Genomic DNA, 21,863 nt, shown 5'->3' with positions numbered 1-21,863 from the left:
TGATCAAGTCCTGAAATGGGGGTGCGGGGAATAGGAAGGTAGGTAATGGGTGCCAGATTATGAAGGGTAGTGTATCTCAGGCTTTTTAAAACCATGTTCCAACCAACTGAGAAGATTTGTCAACCTTCACTTTGTCATTTGCATTATGAAAATGAGGATTATTTTTCAAATAAAATTTATAACATTATATATGTATTTTCAGTTATACATGTCACCCTAGAAATTCTGTATTTACTGACTCTGTTAAGGAGTGTAGAAGTTGTTAGATTGGAAAGTTGGAATCTGATCTGAGAGAGAAACATTACTCATTTCTGGAAAGGGAAGTAGACTTTTTTCTTTTGATTGTGTGTGTTTTGAAAGGTTACTCTGGCAGGTGAGAGTAAAAGCAGAGAGACTGAAGGCAGGAGGATGGGTGACTTGCAGTAATCAAGATCTAAAGTGAAAAAGACCTGTTTTAGGGAGTGAGATTACTTCCATATTTCCCCCTTTGGAGCACAGTTTTACAGCCTGCTGTAATTTTGCTTACTTCTCTGTGTCCCTTACTAGACTTGAGGTTCCTTGGATAGGGGACTGTACATTTTGGCCACCTGCACCCTAAATTTAAGTGGTTGATTTTTAGGAACTTTATACTGCACTAAGGGTCTGTCCCAAGCCCCTTGTTAGCTAAGGAAAAGAAAGTACACTTGATTTAAAACAATTACATGTCATGGATACCCATTCCCTCTTTTTCCTTTTAAAAGTAAAGATAATTCTTAATATTTATTGAGCATTTATTTTTGTGCAAGCCAGTGAACACTTTATATGTTATTCCATTTTGTCACCAAACTGCTGTGCTTTGCTGTATAGACTCTCTATTTATTTATATTTTATAATTGAGGAAACGTAAGATTAAATTAACTTGTTAAGGTCACAGAGCTAATAAGCCAGGCTGGACCTGTTTTCTCTGGCTCGAAGAGCTGTGCTTTTTTTCCCCACTGTATCAAACTACCTTCTGTCTTTATATTCTCTCTGTTTTTTATGCTTGTAATTTTATAAATAGATGTAGTTTTCTGAGTTTCATAGAGAGCATTATTGGAACTTTATTTCTTGACCTGGAGGTTGTATCCTTAACTAAATCCTTTAGGTTGGCATGTTTATGGCCTTCTCCAGAGGTCAGATAAGAAATATGATGAAGCCATTAAGTGTTACAGAAATGCGCTAAAATGGGATAAAGACAATCTTCAAATCTTAAGGGACCTTTCTTTACTACAGATTCAAATGCGAGATCTTGAGGGTTACAGGGTAAGTAGAGAATTTTTTTATTCTAAGGAAGAAATATTGTTTAAATATTTAAAACTCTTTGAGTACTTTCTGATAACAAGTTTTCCATTAAAAAAAAAATTTTAATTGAATCTTGCTCTCTTCTCCCAGTAGTGATTGTGTTTATGACTGGACTAATCAGATTTAAAAATTATTTTACTGTGAGGCAGAGTTGGATTACTGTATAAGATTGAGTTAATCAATTCAGTGAAAAATTAACATTTATATATATTTTTTTATTTGTTTGTTTGTTTGTTTATTCTTTTTACCTCCATAGAGACTAATACTCTGTCTTAGTAGCTACATTGTGTGCGCGGGGGGGGGGGCCTTCCTTCCAGTTTTATTCAAATATAATTGACATACAGCACTGTATAAGTTTAAGGTGTACAGCATAATGATTTTGTTTACATGAAATGTTACCACACTGTTTAGTAAGCATTCATCATCTTATATAGATACAAAGTAATAGAAGAAGGAAAAATTATATTTGTTCCTGGTGCTGAGAACTATTAGGGTTTACTTTTGTAACAGTTTCCACATATATCATACAGAAGTGTTAATTATATTAATCATATTGTACATTACACCCCTAGTACTTAATTTATCTTACAATTGGATGTGTGTGCCTTTGACCACCTTCATTTAATACCCCGTACTCCCCACCGCACTCCCATTCCCACCTCTGGTAACCACAAATCTGATTTCTTTTTCTCTGAGTTTGGTTGGTTGGTTGGAGTTTTTGAAGTTTAATTGCCCTATGATGCTATATTAGTTCCTGGTGCACAACATAGTGTTCTATATTTTTCTGCATTACAAAATGATCACCACTGTAGCTATATTTTAACGCTTAAATCAGTCTATTAAATCAGATTTATTTAGTCCCTCTTTTTTTTTTTTTATTTTTCCATGTAGTACCTGTTGAGTTGTCTTCTATGGATCTTACCTCAGTGGTTGGGCACTGTATTAAAAAAAAGTGGGTTTTTTTCCTTTGTACTATTTTTTTTTAATTTAATTTAATTTAATTTTTTTTTATACAGCAGGTTCTTATTAGTAATCAATTTTATACACATCAGTGTCTACATGTCAATCACAATTGCCCATTTCAGCACACCACCATCCCCACCCCCCCGCGGCTTTCCCCCCTTGGTGTCCATACATTTGTTCTCTACATCTGTGTCTCAACCTCTGCCCTGCAAACCAGTTCATCTGTACCATTTTTCTAGGTGCCACATACATGCATTAATATACGATATTTGTTTTTCTCTTTCTGACTTACTTCACTCTGTATGACAGTCTCTAGATCCATCCATGTCTCAACAAATGACTCAATTTCATTCCTTTTCATGGCTGAGTAATATTCCATTGTATATACGTACCACAACTTCTTTATCCATTCGTCTGTCGATGGGCATTTAGGTTGCTTCCACGACCTGCCTATTGTAAATAGTGCTGCAGTGAATATTGGGGTGCATGTGTCTTTTTGAATTATGGTTTTCTCAGGGTATATGCCCAGTAGTGGGATTGCTGGATCATATGGTAATTCTATTTTTAGTTTTATAAGGAACCTCCATACTGTTTTCCATAGTGGCTGTATCAGTTTACATTCCCACCAACAGTGCAAGAGGGTTCCCTTTTCTCCACACCCTCTCCAGCATTTGTTGTCTGTAGATTTTCTGATGATGCCCATTCTAACTGGTGTGAGGAGATACCTCATTGTAGTTTTGATTTGCATTTCTCTAATAATTAGTGATGTTGAGCAGCTTTTCATGTGCTTCTTGGCCATCTGTATGTCTTTGGAGAAATGTCTATTTAGGTCTTCTGCCCATTTTTGGATTGGGTTGTTTGTTTCTTTAATATTGAGCTGCATGAACTGTTAATATATTTTGGAGATTAATCCTTTGTCCGTTGATTCGTTTGCAAATATTTTCTCCCGTTCTGAGGGTTGTCTTTCGTCTTGTTTATGGTTTCCTTTGCTGTGCAAAAGCTTTTAAGTTTGATTAGGTCCCATTTCTTTATTTTTGTTTTTATTTCCATTACTCTAGGAGGTGGATCAAAAAAGATCTTGCTGTGATTTATGTCAAAGAGTGTTCTTCCTATGTTTTCCTCTAAGAGTTTTATAATGTCTGGTCTTACATTTAGGTCTCTAATCCATTTTGAGTTTATTTTTGTGTATGGTGTTAGGGAGTGTTCTAATTTCATTCTTTTACATGTAGCTGTCCAGTTTTCCCAGCACCATTTATTGAAGAGACTGTCTTTTCTCCATTGTATATCCTTGCCTCCTTTGTCATAGATTAGTTGACCATAGGTGCATGGGTTTATCTCTGGGCTTTCTATCTTGTTCCATTGATCTATTTTTCTGTTTTTGTGCCAGTACCATATTGTCTTGATTACTGTAGCTTTGTAGTATAGTCTGAAGTCAGGGAGTCTGATTTCTCCAGCTCCCCTCAAGACTGCTTTGGCTATTCGGGGTCTTTTGTGTCTCCATATAAACTTTAAGGTTTTTTGTTCTAGTTCCGTAAAAAAAGCCATTGGTAATTTGATAGGGATTGCATTGAATCTGTAGATTGCTTTGGGTAGTATAGTCATTTCACAATATTGATTCTTCCAATCCAAGAACATGGTATAATCTCTCCATCTGTTGGTATCATCTTTCATTTCTTTCATCAGTGTCTTACAGTTTTCTGCATACAGGTCTTTTGTCTCCTGTATGTAGGTAGGTTTAATCCTAGGTATTTTATTCTTTTTGTTGCATTGGTAAATGGGAGTGTTTCCTTAATTTCTCTTTCAGATTTATCATCATTAGTGTATAGGAATGCAAGAGATTTCTGTGCATTAATTTTGTATCCTGCAACTTTACCAAATTCATTGATTAGTAGTTTTCTGGTAGCATCTTTAGGATTCTCTATGTATAGTATCATGTCATCTGCACACAGTGACAGCTTTACTTCTTCTTTTCCAATTTGTATTCCTTTTATTTCTTTTTCTTCTCTGATTGCCGTGGCTAGGACTTCCAAAACTGAGTTGAATAAGAGTGGTGAGAGCGGACATCCTTGTCTTGTTCCTGATCTTAGAGGAAATGCTTTCAGTTTTTCACCATTGAGAATGATGTTTGCTGTGGGTTTGTCATATATGGCGTTTATTATGTTGAGGTAGGTGCCCTCTATGCCCACTTTCTGGAGAGTTTTTATCATAAATGGGTGTTGAATCTTGTCAGAAGCTTTTTCTGCATCTATTGAGATGATCATATGGTTTTTATTCTTCAGTTTGTTAATGTGGTGTATCACATTGATTGATTTGCATATATTGAAGAATCCTTGCATCCCTGGGATAAATCTCACTTGATCATGGTGTATGGTCCCTTTAATGTGTTGGATTCTGTTTGCTAGTATTTTGTTGAGGATTTTTGCATCTACATTCATCAGTGACATCAGTCTGTAATTCTCTTTTTTTGTAGTATCTTTGTCTGGTTTTGGTATCAGGGTGATGGTGGCCTCATAGAATGAGTTTGGGAGTGTTCCTTCCTCTGCAATTTTTTGGAAGAGTTTGAGAAGGATGGGTGTTAGCTCTTCTCTAAATGTTTGATAGAATTCACCTGTGAAGCCATCTGGTCCTGGACTTTTGTTTGTCGGAAGTTTTTTTTTTTTTTTTTTTTTTTTGCGGTATGCGGGCCTCTCACTGTTGTGGCCTCACCTGTTACGGGGCACAGTCTCCAGACGCGCAGGCTCAGCGGCCATGGCTCACGCGCCCAGCTGCTCCACGGCATGTGGTATCTTCCTGGACTGGGGCACGAGCCCGTGTCCTCTGCATAGGCAGGCGGACTCTCAACCACTGCACCACCAGGGAAGCCCTGTCGGAAGACTTTTAATCACAGTTTCAATTTCATTACTTGTGGTTGGTCTGTTCATATCTTCTATTTCTTCCTGGTTCAGTCTTGGAAGGATATACCTTTCTAAGAATTTGTCCATTTCTTCCAGGTTGTCCATTTTGTTGGCATAGAGTCGCTTGTAGTAGTCTCTTAGGATGCTTTGTATTTCTGAGGTGTCTGTTGTAACGTCTCCTTTTTCATTTCTGATTTTATTGATTTGAGTCCTCTCTCTCTTTTTCTTGATGAGTCTGGCTAATGGTTTATCAATTTTGTTTATCTTCTCAAAGAACCAGCTTTTAGTTTTATTGATCTTTGCTATTGTTTTCTTTGTTTCTATTTCATTTATTTCTGCTCTGATCTTTATCATTTCTTTCCTTCTGCTAACTTTGGGTTTTGTTTGTTCTTCTTTCTCTAGTTCCTTTAGGTGTAAGGTTAGATCGTTTATTTGAGATTTTTCTTGTTTCTTGAGGTAGGCTTGTATTGCTGTAAACTTCCCTCTTAGAACTGCTTTTGCTGCATCCCATAGGTTTTGGGTTTTTTTTTAACATCTTTATTGGAGTGTAATTGCTTTACAGTGGTGTGTTAGCTTCTGCTGTATGACAAAGTGAATCAGCTATACATATACATATATCCCCATATCTCCTCCCTCTTGAGTCTCCCTCCCAACCTCCCTATCCCACCCCTCTAGGTGGTCACAAAGCACCGAGCTGATCTCCCTGTGCTATGCAGCTGCTTCCCACTAGCTATCTATTTTACATTTGGTAGTGTATATATGTCCATGCCACTCTCTCACTTCGTCCCAGCTTACCCTTCCCCCTCCCCATGTCCTCTTTTCTTAGAGTAAGTAGATCAGTAAGTAATAAAGGGTACCAGGTCTTAACCTTTTAAAAAATTACAAGATTATCTTGGAAGTTTCATTGTGCTTCTTAAGAAATATGTTTTTGCTTCTGTAAAGCTACACAATATGGATGTTTGAAACTATTTTCTGTTATGATTTCCATCCTTGGTTACAGATTGCTCAGTGTTTTGGGGTAAATGAACATCATCTTTCTAAGAAGCATTTACTTTCATTGTAAAACTAAAAAGTGTTTTTTTTCCCCTCTTAAAGGAAACGAGGTATCAATTACTCCAGCTTCGACCTGCACAGAGAGCATCGTGGATTGGTTATGCTATTGCTTACCATTTATTAGAAGATTATGAAATGGCGGCAAAGATTTTAGAAGAATTTAGGAAAACACAACAGGTAACAACCAGAAGTCATACCTAGTAAACTAGGTCTTATTCTTAATATAGCTAAAAGAAGTGTATAGAGCCTTACTAACTTTTTGTTTGAAATAGTTTCAAACTTACAGAAAAGTTGCAAGAAGAGTACAAAGAACTCCATATAGAAGTTCACTCACATTAACTAATTGTTAATATTTGATACATTTACTTACAGTCTCTATATTTACTTAGCTATTTAGTTTTTTTCCTGAAACATTTGAGAGTAATTGTAAATACCATGCTCTTTTACTCCTAAGTGCTTCAGTGTGGTATTTCCTAAGAATAACTTTATAGTTGTCAAATGTATACATACTGCTGTATAGATTATCAAAAAATTAGGAAATTTAACATTGATAGACTGTTATTATCTAATCCACAATGCATATTCAAAATTTACTAATCGACCTGTTTATATCCTTTTTAGGACTTTTTTTTCCATTTCAGGATCCAGTTTAGAATCATAACTTACATTTAGTTGTCATTTCTCTTCATTCTCTTTTAATCTGGAAGTTTCAAAGGCTTTCTCTGTCTTTCATGACATTGGTAGTTTTGAAGAGTCATGGCAGTGCTTTCGTAGAACGTCCATCAATTTGGATTTATTTGATGTTTCCTCATTATTAGATATTGTTATGCATTTTGGGCAGGAAACTACAGAAGTGATTTCAAGCCCTTCTTAGTTCACCACATTGAGTCACATGGTGTCTGTTCCATTTGATTACTTGGTTAAGGTGGTGTCTGCCAGGTTTCTTCACTATAAACTTGTTATTTTTTTCTCTTTGTATTTAATAAACAATTTGAGACTTTATGAACAGTCTTGTTCCTCATCAAACTTTCACCACTAGTTTTAGCATTCATTGATTATGATTCTTGCCTGAGTCAGCTGTTCCTATGATAGTTTCAAAATGGTGATTTTTCTGCCTTATTCCTTCTAGATTTATTTGACATTCTATTCTTAAGTAAGAGCTTTCCTTTCTCCCCTATTTATTTATTATATGTAAGGACTTAATGGATTATTTTATTCAGTGGGTTATAAGTTAATATTGACATTATTTACTTAGTTGCTCCCTAGAAAGATATTTAGGAATTTTAAAAAATGAATTTTGTTCATCATATATTATCCTTTGACTTTTTATATGTATTTGAGTGTGTGAACAATTTTCTAATATGAAAACAAAATTCTTACTGTTAGTATTCCTTATATCCATATATAGACATCCCCTGATAAAGTGGATTATGAATATAGTGAACTCCTTTTATATCAGAATCAAGTTCTTCGGGAAGCAGGTCTCTATAGAGAAGCTCTGGAACATCTTTGTACCTATGAAAAGCAGATTTGTGATAAACTTGCTGTAGAAGAAACCAAAGGTATTTTTTTTAAAGAGTGTAATTTATTCTGGTATTTAATTATGACAAAGAGCAAAACTGAAAAATCTAGTTGCTACTGATAGTTGCATATAACACAACTTCTTGATTTGATGTCAAAATCTATTTCTTACTCATGCACTTTGAATAATTTGTAATGTGGGAAAATACACATTCAAACAATGGATATTGTTATAGGGAAAAAAATTGTGAACAATAAATCATTGAATGAAGTGACTCAGTACAATATTTTCTCTTTAAGTATCTTTGATCTGACAATACTGTAGAGTTTGATTAAGACACTGGAGGCAATTGCTCAATTTTATGAGACAGAGGATTTTCTTAGAAACTGCTTATTGGCAAAACTGGATGTGTACAACACATTTCTTTATTGTCAGTAATATATATTGATAAATCAGTCTTTACTAAAGTGCTTATGGGACATTCCTAGGGTTCTTTATGGTTTATCTGAATGTCTCTCTGAACACAGAACATGAATTGAAACCAGAGATTTGGGTTTATATGTGTGGATTAGGGTAGGAGGATGGGTAGATCCTTAAATAAAGATCTCCAGTTCTGCCGTTTATTAGAGGGTTGAGAAGGAGTCTTTGTAGTTTTAAAAGTTGAGGAACTGATTATGGAAAGTGAAAGAAAAATAACAAGTAATTGAGAATATGAGTACTTCCTAAGAATTGCCATCTGAAATATTCCTTTACCTTTGTGACACCAGGCGACTGAAGTTCGTTGGTTTCAGATTTCTTTGGCTTCCCTTGAAGTTGAACACTAGAAAGTGTGGTATCTGTGTGCGGAGTGGGTATAGCCACCATTTGCTTGATGAACTTTTCAGCAGAGGATAATGCTGCTGGCAAGAAAAGAATGGAAGTCTAAGGCGTCTGGAGCTCATTTGTGAGCTGTAGACCCAAGACAGCCCTCTCGCACTTGAGTTGATCGTCCCTTAGCAGTCTGTTAGTTATAAAGGAGGAGGTTTCTGACTTACTGGAAAGATCACGAGGTTGAGAAAACTAGTTTGAATTCCTTCATTGGCTACTAACCAGCTAAATGATGAGGGGCAAGACTTGAGCCTCAGTTTCTTTATGGAAATATGTGACACTGTTCAAAATACTCTTAAGTACATTGTTTTGTTTTATTATTTTTATAACTTTCTTAGTGAGGAAGAATGACAGCTCAAGCTGAGGACTCAGAATTGACCCATGGATTTAGCAGTTACTGATGACCTTAACAAAAAAACATTCTGAACATTTGGAAGGAGGGTAGTAAAAGCCCAAACAGATCAAGTAGATTTAAATGAGATTTAAGTAGAGGAATTGAAGATAGCATGCATAAATGATGCATACAAGTAGTTTTGCTGTATAGGAAACACCTATAGGGTAGTGGTGGATGGAATGGGTTATAGGATCAAAAGAAGATTTTTACAGCATTTGCTTATACTCACTGGATAATGAGACAGAGTATGCAGTACAGTAGAGGGTGTGTGATCTAGTGGGTAAGTTGAAAGGTTGGGCTTAGATAGCAGAATGAATAGTTCATCCCCAGTAATGAGAGATGGTAGAGTGTATGGGCAAGCAGGTGTGTCGATGTAGTGGGTATTTGGGAGTTCTCTTCTAGTTGCTTCCATTTTCTCAGTGAAATAGGAAACAGAGCCATCAGTTCGTTCCACATAATATGTTTTGATATTTCCAGTGAATCAGGTATTGGGGACAGGGTATATAAAGAGAATAGAAGGGAACTAAGAGTAGAGTCATCAATCGTCGGATATTCCAGTAATAAAAGGCATTGATGTTAGTGGTGGGTAGTCAGGATAATTTAGGAATTTCCTGGCGTGGGTGAGTGGGCATAGTTAGGCAGAAAGTTTCATTGTTAATTCTTATACCATCAGTTTCTTCTACAAGGGAAAGGTGGGTAAAGATTACGGGAAGGAAATGTGGATGGGTGTAGCGTAGGGGAGAAAAGTTGCAGAATATTATTTATGTTTTTAGTGAAGTAGGCTTTTGGTTAGTGTAGAGCTGACCGTTAACTTTGGCGCTGTTGACATTTTGGGACCAAGGTGTTGGAGGTGGAAGTTTCCTGTATCTTGTGTAATGTTTAGCAGCATTGGTAGCTTCTACCTATCGGATACCATAGCACCTGCTCCCCTTACTGTGACACCAAAAATGTCTCCAGATCTTGCTAAATGTCTCATGGATGGCAAAAATGCACCTGGTTGAGAACCACTGAGGGTATAAACATTAAGAATATGGGCTCATTTAGCCAAATTGCTTGGGTTCAGATCCTGACTCTTAACAGTTAACTATCTGAAAGACCCTTGACAAGTTTACTTATGTTCTCTGCTTTATAATGACACAAATAATAGTAACCTATCTCATAGAGCTTTGAGAATTGAATTAAGTAATGCAAGTGAAACATTTAAAAGTCACTTTCACTCTCAGTAAGTGTTCATTTTTATTATCTGATAATAGAAAGGGTGCAAGGGTGAAGTCCTGGTTTGAAAATAATACGTTTGGTGAATGGGAGCCCATTAAGGTAGGGAAAAGGATTCCCGAGTAGCGTTTGAGGCTTGTGTGAGTTTGGAGCTCATATATTTCTAGTGAAACCAGTGCCTCAGTCCATTCATCTGCTGACTTCTTTTATGCGAAGGTGTACAGCAAGCAAGCAGTCGGGGTGATCCAGGCCTTAAAATTGGTAAATGAGGGAGCCTAGGTTTTGAGATTAGTTTTCATATTTGGGGCTGCTAATGTCATTCAGGGATGAGATTGGTCATGCAACCCAGAGAAGACAAGCAGTGAGCCTACAGGTTGCTGAAAGGCGTGAAGAAAAGGGAACGGTTTTCCTCTAGGGTTGGAGGGTTGGATTAGTGAGACAAGAAGAAGAAAGTCAAGATAGTTAAGTTTAAAGCAAGATGCATATTTGGTAGTTGGAAGAGAGAAAAAACAGTAGTGGGAAGAGAGACAATGTGGCCATGCTTATGGGCTGCTAGAGCACAATCGTTTCTTAGTTGATTAGGGCATCATAAGGTTAGGGTATTGGATTGGGGCATTAATTTGGATTTTGAAATTGTCCATACATTGTCAGGAATACTTGAGTAGTAGATGATGGCTTGGTGACTGTGTCCAGTGACCTTGAGAGAGTAGCCTGGAGTTAGAAAAATACCTGAATAAATTGAGGATGTGAAGAGGATGGCATTTCTACACATGAACTTTCAAAAAGGAGGGACAATAAAGTAACATGGTAAATAGTCTTGTTGAAGGGAATTGAGAACTCAGAGGATACCAAATCTACCCACTTCCCAATATTGAAGAGGTTTTAAGAGAAAGTTTGGGGAAAACTTAAAGTTATAATCAGAAGATACTTAATTTGTTTTTTATCAGGGGAACTTCTGTTGCAATTATGTCGTTTGGAAGATGCAGCTGATGTTTACAGAGGATTACAAGAGAGAAATCCTGAAAACTGGGCCTATTACAAAGGCTTGGAAAAGGCACTCAAGCCAGGTAGCATTGGTTAAAACTTACTCTCTAAGTTTTAATTGCTTCTTTTGTTAATATATATTGTGTTAACTCAGTGAAAATCATAACTAGAAGAACTGGTTAAGAATTGGTTCACGGACTTCCTTGCTGGTCCAGTGGGTAAGACTGTGCGCTCCCAATGCAGGGGGCCCGGTTCAATCCCTGTTCGGGGAACTAGATGCTACATGCACGCCACAACTAAGAAGTCCGCGTGCTGCAACTAAACATGCCTCAGCGAAGATCCCGTGTGCCTCAACTAAGCCCTGGCACAGCCTAAATAAATAAATAAATACTTTAAAAAGAGAAAGGTTAACAGGAGGAAAACTAATTAAAATAAAGAATTGGTTCAAAATCTGAATATAGAAGTACATTTGTGAACTTCCATTTAATATGGTAGACTAAGTGTTTTCTGAAACCTCTCTTCTACTACAAATTCAAAGAAAGAGTTGTGAAAATAATTTTAGAAACAAGTTTGAAAAATTTACAAATGCATAGCAGCATCAGAAACGTGAAAGGGAAAAGTAGAAATGGAGATGTCTCCCCAAAGGAAAGACTTCTGTGATAACCTGTGGCTATAGCAGAGTGGCCTGCCAGGGGCAAGTGAATGTTGCCAAGCTGAAAGGGAAGCACTGTTTCCTATGTGGGAAGAAGGACTCAAATAAACTTGGTCCAGAGACACTCTTCTCCCCAACCATTCTCTCCCATGAATAGGACCTGCTTGTGAGGACAAACCCAGAAACATGTCATCTACAAAAAGGCAGAGTCTTTAGCCAGGATGATCTAATTTGAAGCGAAGTTTCCCACAAGACTGATAGTGAACTATTCCTGGTACATTGATAAATGTGAAAGAAACCTTGTACAAAGAATGTCATCCTCTGTAGTAACACCAGCATTGGAAAGGTAATCATCAGTGCCAGCCAAAGGGAGAGTAGAGATCGTAGAGAAGCCTAAGATGAAGAGAGGCAATGAAATATGCACAGTTAAGAGAAAGTGCCTGTTAGGAATCTGGGAAATGAAAAACATACTTCTTGATGTGACATGAAAATCTTAATAGATTAAATATAAGGGGCCACAGCTGAGGAAAATTAGTGACGTGAAAGATTGAACAAGGAAAGTTCTTACCTGAGAGTAAAAGAAAATATAAAAGAAATATGGAGAAATGGAAGATAGAGGATAAATCCAGAAGCTCCAAGATAAATCAAAGGAGAGGAGTTAGAGGAGAGGCTGAAAAGAATACTGGAGAAGCCGTAGGTGGAAACTTAATAACCGAGCCTTTCTTGGAACTACAGTAGAGCAGGCAGATTTTGAAAGGCCACCTAAAGCAGAGCAGGATAAGGAAAATTATGTATTTTATATGATTATAGATTAAAATATGAAAATATTAGAAGTATTCTAAAATGATTGTTGATATATTTAGGTGGTTAGATTATGAATAATTTTTCCCATGTTCAAATTTTCTGTTTAATATGGTAATTTTTATATATTTTCAGAAATTTGTAATTTTCTAGAAAAATATGTTTTAATTACATATGAAAAATAATTTTTGTTTTGATTTGCAGCTAATATGTTAGAACGACTAAAAATTTATGAGGAGGCCTGGACTAAGTATCCCAGGGGATTGGTGCCAAGAAGACTGCCGTTAAACTTTTTATCTGGTAGGTGAGAATAATTGTGAAGGAATGAAAATGGTGTGATGATATACAGTATCTTTCCTTGGTTTTAAATATATGAGTGTGCATGTTAAGGTTTTAATGTATGCATTTTTAGAGTTGTCTGGGTACATGTAAGTCAACAGGATTTTCTTCTTCCAAGGTGAGAAGTTTAAAGAATGTTTGGATAAGTTCCTAAGGATGAACTTCAGCAAGGGTTGTCCACCAGTCTTCAATACTTTGAGGTCTCTATACAAAGATAAAGAAAAGGTAAAGCAAAATACAATGGTTTGGTTTGGTTTTGTGTTTTGACTGTCATTTCTTTGCTCAGTATTTGGAATAATTGGTTCTTGGCTACCTGTGCACATAGTGTACACAGTGTGAATCTGCTAACAGTCTTCCTAGCTTGCAGTTTAAATGCTTCTGTGCCTCATTTCCTTTTCATCCTCTGCTCTCTAGCTGAATAAATTACTGCTTATTTGTTCTGTCTTTTGTTTCTGATATGTACTTTTTAATGAGTCGGTACAGGGATGAAAAGTTGGTAAGGTAGTGATTTCTTCAATATTTTCTCTAATTCCTGCTCATGGGGAAACCCAGAAGTAATTTTTTTTTTTTTTGAACTAAGTTGAAGCTTAGTAATCTTTCTCCTTTTTATTTGGTAGAAAAAAAATTCTGTCAGAAGAGTTTGTTTGCTGTCCCAGTAAGTCAGCTTACTCTTTCAGCTACGTATTACAACATTCAAAACGCTGGTTAAAGGGTGTTTTAATCTTTTTTCTTTGGCCGCACTGCATGGCGTGGGATATCTTGGTTCCCCAACCAGGGATCGAACCCATGCCCCCTGCAGTGGAAGCGTGGATTCTTATCCACTGGACCACCAGGGAAGTCCCAAGGGTGTTTTAATCCTGATTTAGATTATTTTGTTTATAAGTACAGTGGCATCAGACATGTTGGCTGGGTTTAAAAAAAAACACCTTAAAGGTGGGAAAGATTAAATGTGCTAAACATTTAAACCTAAAGCATATAAAGGGCATTTATTCTGACAGTCTTTTGTTGAAAGGTCCAAGATATGGGCTTTATTGATGACTGTTTCACCTTTTTTCCCCCTTGATTAAATCACATTGATAGAATATGGTATTTTACTTCTAGTTTTGGTACAGTGAGAACGTGATGCTTGTGAAGCAATCTTGATTGTAGAATCATATATATTGTTACGAGTTTTCCCTTTATGGTTATCTTTTTAAACCTAAATTGGTAAAAAATGTTTAATTTGTCTGTGAGTCTTTCCATGGTATTTGACTTAATAGAAGCAGTTCTTTCTTTTTGTTCTCATTTCTTAAGTTTACATAATATTGAATTAAATTCTGCAATGATGATAATGAATGCAACTAATTCAAACAGGTTTGGGAAAACAAACCTCTTAGTAAGCATGTAGCTCACCTTGTGGGAGAAGAACATGGGCGCAGCAGAATAACCTAGCTGTGGCCATTCAGTCCTCACAATTTTCTGAGGTGATGGAGAGAGCTGGTGTTAACCTGTTGAGTCAGTTAAGTTGAGGTCATTTAAGAGATCTTCTGTAGTAACAAATTCATTATAGATGGATTAAGCAAAGAAGGGAATTAATAAATTAAAAGTATTCACAGATCTCTTACGAAGCCAGGAGTAAGTAGTACAGTCATGACTCAGGAGAGACCAGAACTGGGACAGCCACTCACTCTCCTGGATCTCAGAAACCCACCTACGGTGCCATGCTTCTCTGTTACTGATGCTTTCCCCACGGTGATGAAATCGAGAGTGGATGCTGTCATATGCTTGTGGAATTTCTCTTTTTTACACAGTATTTAATTCTTGATTCCTAAAGTGCAAATGTTAACTGTGTTATTTATGTGAATTGAGGTAACAATGAACCAAGATAAAAATCATCCCTAACACTACCTCTTTCTGTCCAGCCTTTTCCTGATTTCTAGTTCAGCTTGATGCTTTATTTTATAGCAGGGAAAGGAGTTGCCAGTAAGTTTTTTGGAAAGTTTTGCCTTAAAACACACCTTCATAAATGTATGGTTTTAAATTTTTATCCATAGGTTAAGAGATTTATAAAAAGGTGTGTGTGTGTGTATGAGAGGGAGAGAGAGAGAGGTGGAGGGGGGAATCGGAATGTTTATTTAGCCCTCTAGTAGTAAGTAACACATTTTGCACAAGCATAGTAACTATATATTTATTTATTTTTATTAAAGTGTGCTTGTGTGTTTGTACTCCAGGTGGCAATCATAGAAGAATTAGTAGTAGGTTATGAAACATCTCTAAAAAGCTGCCGGTTATTTAACCCCAGTGGTAAGTGCTCAAGTTTTATGTTTTAAAAAAATCTTGAAAATCTTAATATGTTGCGAAATTCTTGATCAGAAGGTCAGTATTGTTCATTATTTAGTCAGTAAGCTTAGTATATTTAAACTTTTTTCCCTTTAAGATGAAGGTGCATTAATGTACACATTGTGTGAAATGCACATTGGTAAGAAGATAATAACAGTAGCTTATTGAAGAAAATTTTATGTAAAATTTAAAACACCTGCAAAGCTAGATGTAATAGTATGATGACACTCCATTTACCCGCCACTCAACTTCAGTAGTTTTTACCTCATGGCCAAACTTATTTCATCTGTATTCTTACCTACTTCCCTTACTCCCATGTTATTCTAAAACAGATCCCAAACATCACATCATTTCATCCATGAATATTTCAGTATTCTAAAGATTATAACCATAATAGCATCACCATACTTGAACATTAATACTTTCTTAATATCAAAGAAAAAAGTCCATGCTTACATTTCCAGGTATCTTGGAAATAGCATTTTTTCTCTTTGTTTTTGAAGTTTGTTTGAATGAAGATCCAGGTGAAATCTATACTTCGAGTTTGTTTGCTATGTCTCTTAACCCTTTTTTATAAATCTGTAGGTTTTCCCTCTTTCTTCCTGCAATTTATTTATTAAAGAAGTTAGTTTTTTTCCCTTGAGTTTTTCTATAGTATGGATTTTGCTGAATATACCCATATCATGTTGCTTAACGTGTTATTTCTCTGTCCTCTGGATTTGTTACAAATTGGTAGTTGGATGCACAGCTGTGCTGTCTAGTATGGTAGCCATTAGCCACATGGGGCTATTAAAATGTTTTTAATTAAATAAAAAATTTAATTAGTTGTACTAGCCACATTTCAAGCGCTGCTCAATAGCTAGTGCAAATCGAATGCCTGCCCTATTAGACAGGGCAGATCCAGAACATTTCCATCATTACGGAAACTTCTCACGGAAAGGTCTGACTGCAGGTTTGATGAGATTTCGTTTGATTTTTTTTTGTTCCTTTTTGTTTTAAAGACAAAGGGATGAGCAAGATTATTTCAAGATGGTGGTGTGTTCTTTGATCAAGAGGCATGAAGTATTTGTTTCATATGTTAAGAACTGTTAAGAATTACAAGCTAGTGATATTCTACCATTCATTTTTTTATTATCTTAAAGAGATACTATCTGTCATCTGCTTATGCAGTATTTCAGTTTGTATAGAAAAAGCAAGATAAATGCTGCTTTTTCTCCCCTGCCTAGCCTACTTTTTTGTTCTTTACCAGTTTTCAAAATAATGAATTGGTTTAGTAGCATTCTTCAAAGATGGCCAATACATGTTTTAAAGGTATTATTATGAATTCATGACTTTAACCATATTTGCAGTTTCAAATGGTTTAAACCTTCACATACTAGGATAGTAGTTGATAGCTTCTTTGCAGTTTGGTATGACAAAATATTCTAGCTCACCTTGTATACTGCCCACAGCAGACATGTAATCAGTTGTTTTTCCCAAGGAGCCCTGTTTCCTACAGTGGGAAAGCCCAGTATGGGACCTGGGGTGCTTATTGCTATTGAGTTGATCACTGTTTCTAGATCTCAGATGAATTTAAATAGTACTTTTTAGAAGGCGTTACCATGGTTTCATCGGTTAATCATCATGATGTTCCTTTGATTATCAGCATTTTCCTACATATTTTACAAATGTGGAAGAGGTTCAATGACATGCCCAAGAATATGCAGCACTTTAGTTGCAGATCTATCAGAACGGGAGTTGGTGAGTTCCACTCCTATTGTTTGTCCACTGAGCCATCCTACTTCTACTAGGATAAAAATAAGCACTCTGTTGCTTTCTTTGAAAGCAAATAACAGTTCTTAGATTTTAGAAATTTGTATTAAAAAATCATTTTTTAATGTGTGGGTTGTATATTTAACTTGCACACTTTCTTGTGAGTATATAAAAATAAAATTATGAACTAAAATACAGAATAAGTATTTTTACTCATCTCATTTTTTGGGTATAATTTTTATTTAACCTAAATTATGCATTGTTGCATATTCAGAATAATATTAAAATATGTTAAGAATCTTATAATCACCAAAATTCAAAATAACCACATCACAAGTATATTTATGTATAGTTTGGTACATTAGCTAGAAACCCAATTGAGCAGTCATGCCTTTCTTCTTTCTTTTTCTTTTTTTTACCGTCACATTAATGGAAATTTTCTCTTTATTTATTTATTTTTTTTCCCTCATACATAACATCCTGATCAGTATACTCGTAGTTCTAGTACAACTTGTCGTGTCCTCTCCCCCCGAACCCTCCCCTTCCCCTCCCTCCCCTCAGTTTTCTTTTTAGGTAATTTGTTATAGCTTTGATCTCATTCATCTGCCATGTTAACTATATGAAGTTATTACTATGCAAGGCATTGTGCTAGGAGCTATAATGATGCAGAGCAGAAAGCGTGGTCCCTTCCAGAGATTTTATAGGGTTAGAGCTAGTTGCATAACTAGATGCATAAATCACATGGTTTGAGCTGCTTCCCTTGTTAATAAAGATAGAGCCACTTTGCGGTGGCTAGTCTGTTACTAATATCTCTAATGACTAAGCTTGCTTTCTTTCCTCCCCCGCCCCCCCACTTTTCAAAGACGATGGGAAGGAAGAACCGCCAACCACGTTACTTTGGGTCCAGTACTACTTGGCACAGCACTACGACAGGACTGGGCAGCCGTCTGTTGCTCTGGGGTACATAAATACCGCTATTGAAAGTACACCCACGTTGATAGAACTCTTTCTTGTGAAAGCTAAAATCTATAAGGTAAAAATCTTTTCTCCTCTTTTGTTATGAGGCAGTGAAACACAAATTAAGAAAACACATGCTGTAGAGTCTGAATGCGGTAAGAGAAATGGCATATTTGATAGCTCGCAAAACATGGAGCAGCAAATATAGTCCATTTCTCAGTCTGATTACTTTGAGACTTGTCATGGTCATGCTCATTTGCTCACCCATCTATATCTGTTTATGCACAAACAAGTATACATATATACGTATGGTCATTCATATATATGGTTGTTCATACACATACCTGGTTATTTTCTTGGTTTTAAGTAGCAAGACTATAGATAATAAATAATTACATTTGCTGCGAAATGTTTGTTTCTATTAACATTTCTGTAAGATCATATATATCAGTATCTGGTAATCTTAAAACGAAACTGAAGATGTCTACTATGAATTCTACGTATTAGCTCTTTGCCGTTTCAACTCCTGGGTCTTGCTTGAGAAAAATCATCTTAAAGTTGCCGCTTTACTATCTTAATACAAATATAATTTAGTAATAAAAGCTCTTGGGGAAGAGATTGTAAACCAATAATTCATTTACCAAAAAATTATGAAATTAAGTAATTTTTTTTTGAAATTAATTAATTTATTTTTGGCTGCGTTGGGTCTTTGTTGCTGTGCGTGGGCTTTCTCTAGTTGCGCCAAGCGGGGACTACTCTTCGTTGCGGTGCACAGGCTTCTCATTGCGGTGGTTTCTCTTGCTGCGGAGCCTGGGCTCTAGGCGCATGGGCTTCAGTAGTTGTGGCACGTGGGCTCAGTAGTTGTGGCTCACGGGCTCTAGAGCACAGGCTTGGTAGTTGTGGTGCACAGGCTTAGTTGCTCCGCAGCATGTGGGATCTTCCCAGACCAGGGCTTGAACCCGTGTCCCCTGCATTGGCAGGTGGATTCTTAACCACTGCACCATGAGGAAGTCCCCCAAGTAATGTTTTAAAAGCACTTTTTTAAAGCCAAGTAAGGCTCATTAGTTTTGTGACCTTCCCAAATGGACTAGTTAGACGAAGTAGAATGCGGATCATTGTGGAATGTCCACCAGTGATCCTAATTGTAATGTTTCCATGGTTCTTTTGGAGTAGAAATTTGACGATCCGTTTGCCTTTTATGACCTTTACAGTAAACTTTGTTGTTCTGGCTTAAAGATTTTGATTATTATCTATTCTTTGATTCAATGATTATTTTTGAGTATTCACTATGTGCCAGGCACTGTTGTAGTGTGTAGTCAATGAGGTTATAACAGTAGACAAAATTTTTAAAACAAATCTTTACTATCAGAGAGCTTATATTCTGCATCGCCAGAAAGGTATCAGAACTTATATTTCTGTAGAATGTATGCATCTACGTTGATTAGGGTTGTAAGAGACAGAAGATTACTGTTTCTTCCATTTGTGTTTTAGTTATTTATGAGCAGGAAACTAATTACTTGCATAGTAAAATTAGCATACTCTGAGTGGTTTATTTTGCTTTTGTACCCTGTTATTATTAGCATGCTGGGAATATTAAAGAAGCTGCAAGGTGGATGGATGAGGCCCAGGCCTTGGACACAGCAGACAGATTTATCAACTCCAAGTGTGCAAAATACATGCTAAAAGCCAATCTGATAAAAGAGGCTGAAGAAATGTGCTCGAAGTTTACAAGGGTTTGTACAGCTAGTTTTCTTGCTTGTGAATAAATAGTTCATACTTGTATACCTTGTTTATTTTTCAAAATTTACGTCTGATATTTTTAATATCAACACAGGATTTTAATTGAATTGCCTTATCAGAAAAAACTGAAATCAATATTAGTATAGAACATCATTTTTTAAATATGGTTGTACAGTGGGTTTTTAAACTCTGATTTATATTGATGTATGTTCAGTTGAAATTTTTAAGGGCGAAGGGAACTAATACTAATTGAACATCTGCCGTGTGTTACTGTTCTGTTTCTTATGTTACTTTCCATCCCCAATTATGTAGACCTTTTGATTAATCATTTACAAGGGTGTATGTGTATATTTTTTTAGTGGTTAGAAATACAATTCTAATTTCTTTCACATATTAACTATTCCCTCTTACCCTGAGAATGGTTTAAAAAATTAGAAAATTATTTTGAAAGAATTCAAATCAATTGACCATCTTTCCTTTTTAAATCCTATGGTGGAATAATGTATTTGATAAGAAATTGTCTTTGAGTGTGTGTGCTTTTCATATAGGAAGGAACATCAGCGGTTGAGAATTTAAATGAAATGCAATGCATGTGGTTCCAGACAGAATGTGCCCAAGCTTATAAGGCAATGAATAAATTTGGTGAAGCACTTAAGAAATGTCATGAGATTGAGAGAGTAAGTACCACATACATAAAAGTTTCTCATTTCATTTTGTTACACATTGAAAGTTTTGAGGAAATCCTATAGTTTTTTTCTCTTCTCTCACCTTACAATGTATAGTAAGTGATTTCTAAAAACCAGTGTTCATATTTTTCAAGTTTTATAATGGAAATAATATAGACTATATTAAGCAGACTTCCCCATTGTCTACTCTTCCTGCCAGAATTTATGTAAGAAACTTAAGGGAAAGTTTGTATCTTGGCTGCGTTTTCATTGATTTCTGAATGTTTCTGCTTCATTAATACATACAAAGCTCATCAAGCTATCCCAGAAACGTGTTTGTTGTGGGGTTGATTGGTGGTGCCTTATGCCCTGATAAATATTATTTATAAGCTTTGAAGCCTTTTCACAGTACTTCTGTAACCTATGTAATTCCTCACGTTCTGATAAATTTATTCTTTTCTTAGTCCTTTTCACTTCTGAGTCATTTCTATCACTAGTGGTTGGCTTTCATTTTTTATGATTTTCATATATAAAAATAATTTATATAATTTCATGCTTGTTCTGTTATTGAGTCGAGAACCCCAGAGCTTAGTTGAAATGTGTTAGCTTCCGGTTGCTTGACTTACTCACTGATTGATTTCTCACCCACGTACCAGCATTTCATTGCATAGGATTCAGATTTGTATTCTCAGAAAAATTACCAAATACTGCAGTATTAAAATCCTTTGCAAATTGTTCTAAAGACTGAATGTTTAACATGTAAATCTACTGTACTGCACTATTATGTATGCTAATAAATTCTGTTGGATTTGTCCTGATAGCTTTATTTAAGTATGATTAAGGAAGGAATAAATATACGTATTTTAAAGCATTGTGTTTCCTTTCATTCAACAAGTAATTCAGTGCCTAAAGTATGCCATTATACTATGCTAGGTGATGGCCAATTATATTTGCTTATTTGATATGCAAAGTATTTAAATTGAATTATTGTCATTTTTAATATTTTTAAATTTTACTGATTTTTTTTCATGCCTGAGAAACAAGTAATTCCAAGGCTTTCATTTTTGTAGTTTCTTTGCTATTGCTATACTTCACTGTAATAAAAAAGATAATTTTGTTAGCATTTTATAGAAATCACTGATGACCAGTTTGACTTTCATACATACTGTATGAGGAAGATTACCCTTAGATCATATGTGGACTTATTAAAACTAGAAGATGTACTTCGACAGCATCCATTTTACTTCAAGGCAGCAAGAATTGCTATAGAGATCTATTTGAAGCTTCATGACAACCCCCTTACAGATGAGAATAAAGAACATGAAGCTGATACAGGTATAATAATGAAAGAGTTCTTATTGTTTCTGTGGTGTGTATGTGTGTACTTATGTTTTTGTGTAATGTAGATTTTTCCTGAGCTTTTTTT

At 35.8% G+C, this 21,863-nt stretch overlaps 1 protein-coding gene across 4 annotated transcripts in view; it reads left to right on the top strand.

Annotated features, from left to right (window-relative positions):
- Positions 1-21,863, top strand: part of NAA15 (N-alpha-acetyltransferase 15, NatA auxiliary subunit) — a 75,139-nt gene that overhangs the window by 28,298 nt on the left and 24,978 nt on the right. For 3 of the 4 annotated variants that reach the window (XM_019927964.3, XM_019927963.3, XM_033856672.2), the window contains 11 exons: positions 1,124-1,281; positions 6,273-6,407; positions 7,639-7,792; positions 11,176-11,295; positions 12,870-12,965; positions 13,123-13,229; positions 15,215-15,287; positions 17,939-18,108; positions 19,613-19,765; positions 20,321-20,449; positions 21,559-21,772. In XM_019927964.3, coding sequence (XP_019783523.1) covers positions 1,124-1,281; positions 6,273-6,407; positions 7,639-7,792; positions 11,176-11,295; positions 12,870-12,965; positions 13,123-13,229; positions 15,215-15,287; positions 17,939-18,108; positions 19,613-19,765; positions 20,321-20,449; positions 21,559-21,772 — 1,509 coding nt within the window. Of the gene's footprint in view, positions 1-1,123; positions 1,282-6,272; positions 6,408-7,638; positions 7,793-11,175; positions 11,296-12,869; positions 12,966-13,122; positions 13,230-15,214; positions 15,288-16,968; positions 17,064-17,938; positions 18,109-19,612; positions 19,766-20,320; positions 20,450-21,558; positions 21,773-21,863 lie in introns of those variants that run through there. The other variant, XR_002174932.3, reaches the window with a different exon arrangement.

This window comes from Tursiops truncatus, chromosome 5 (assembly GCF_011762595.2).
Source record: "Tursiops truncatus isolate mTurTru1 chromosome 5, mTurTru1.mat.Y, whole genome shotgun sequence".
NCBI lineage: Eukaryota > Metazoa > Chordata > Mammalia > Artiodactyla > Delphinidae > Tursiops > Tursiops truncatus.
Note: the sequence above shows the minus strand (reverse complement) of the source record. Positions and strands in the feature narration are given on the sequence as shown.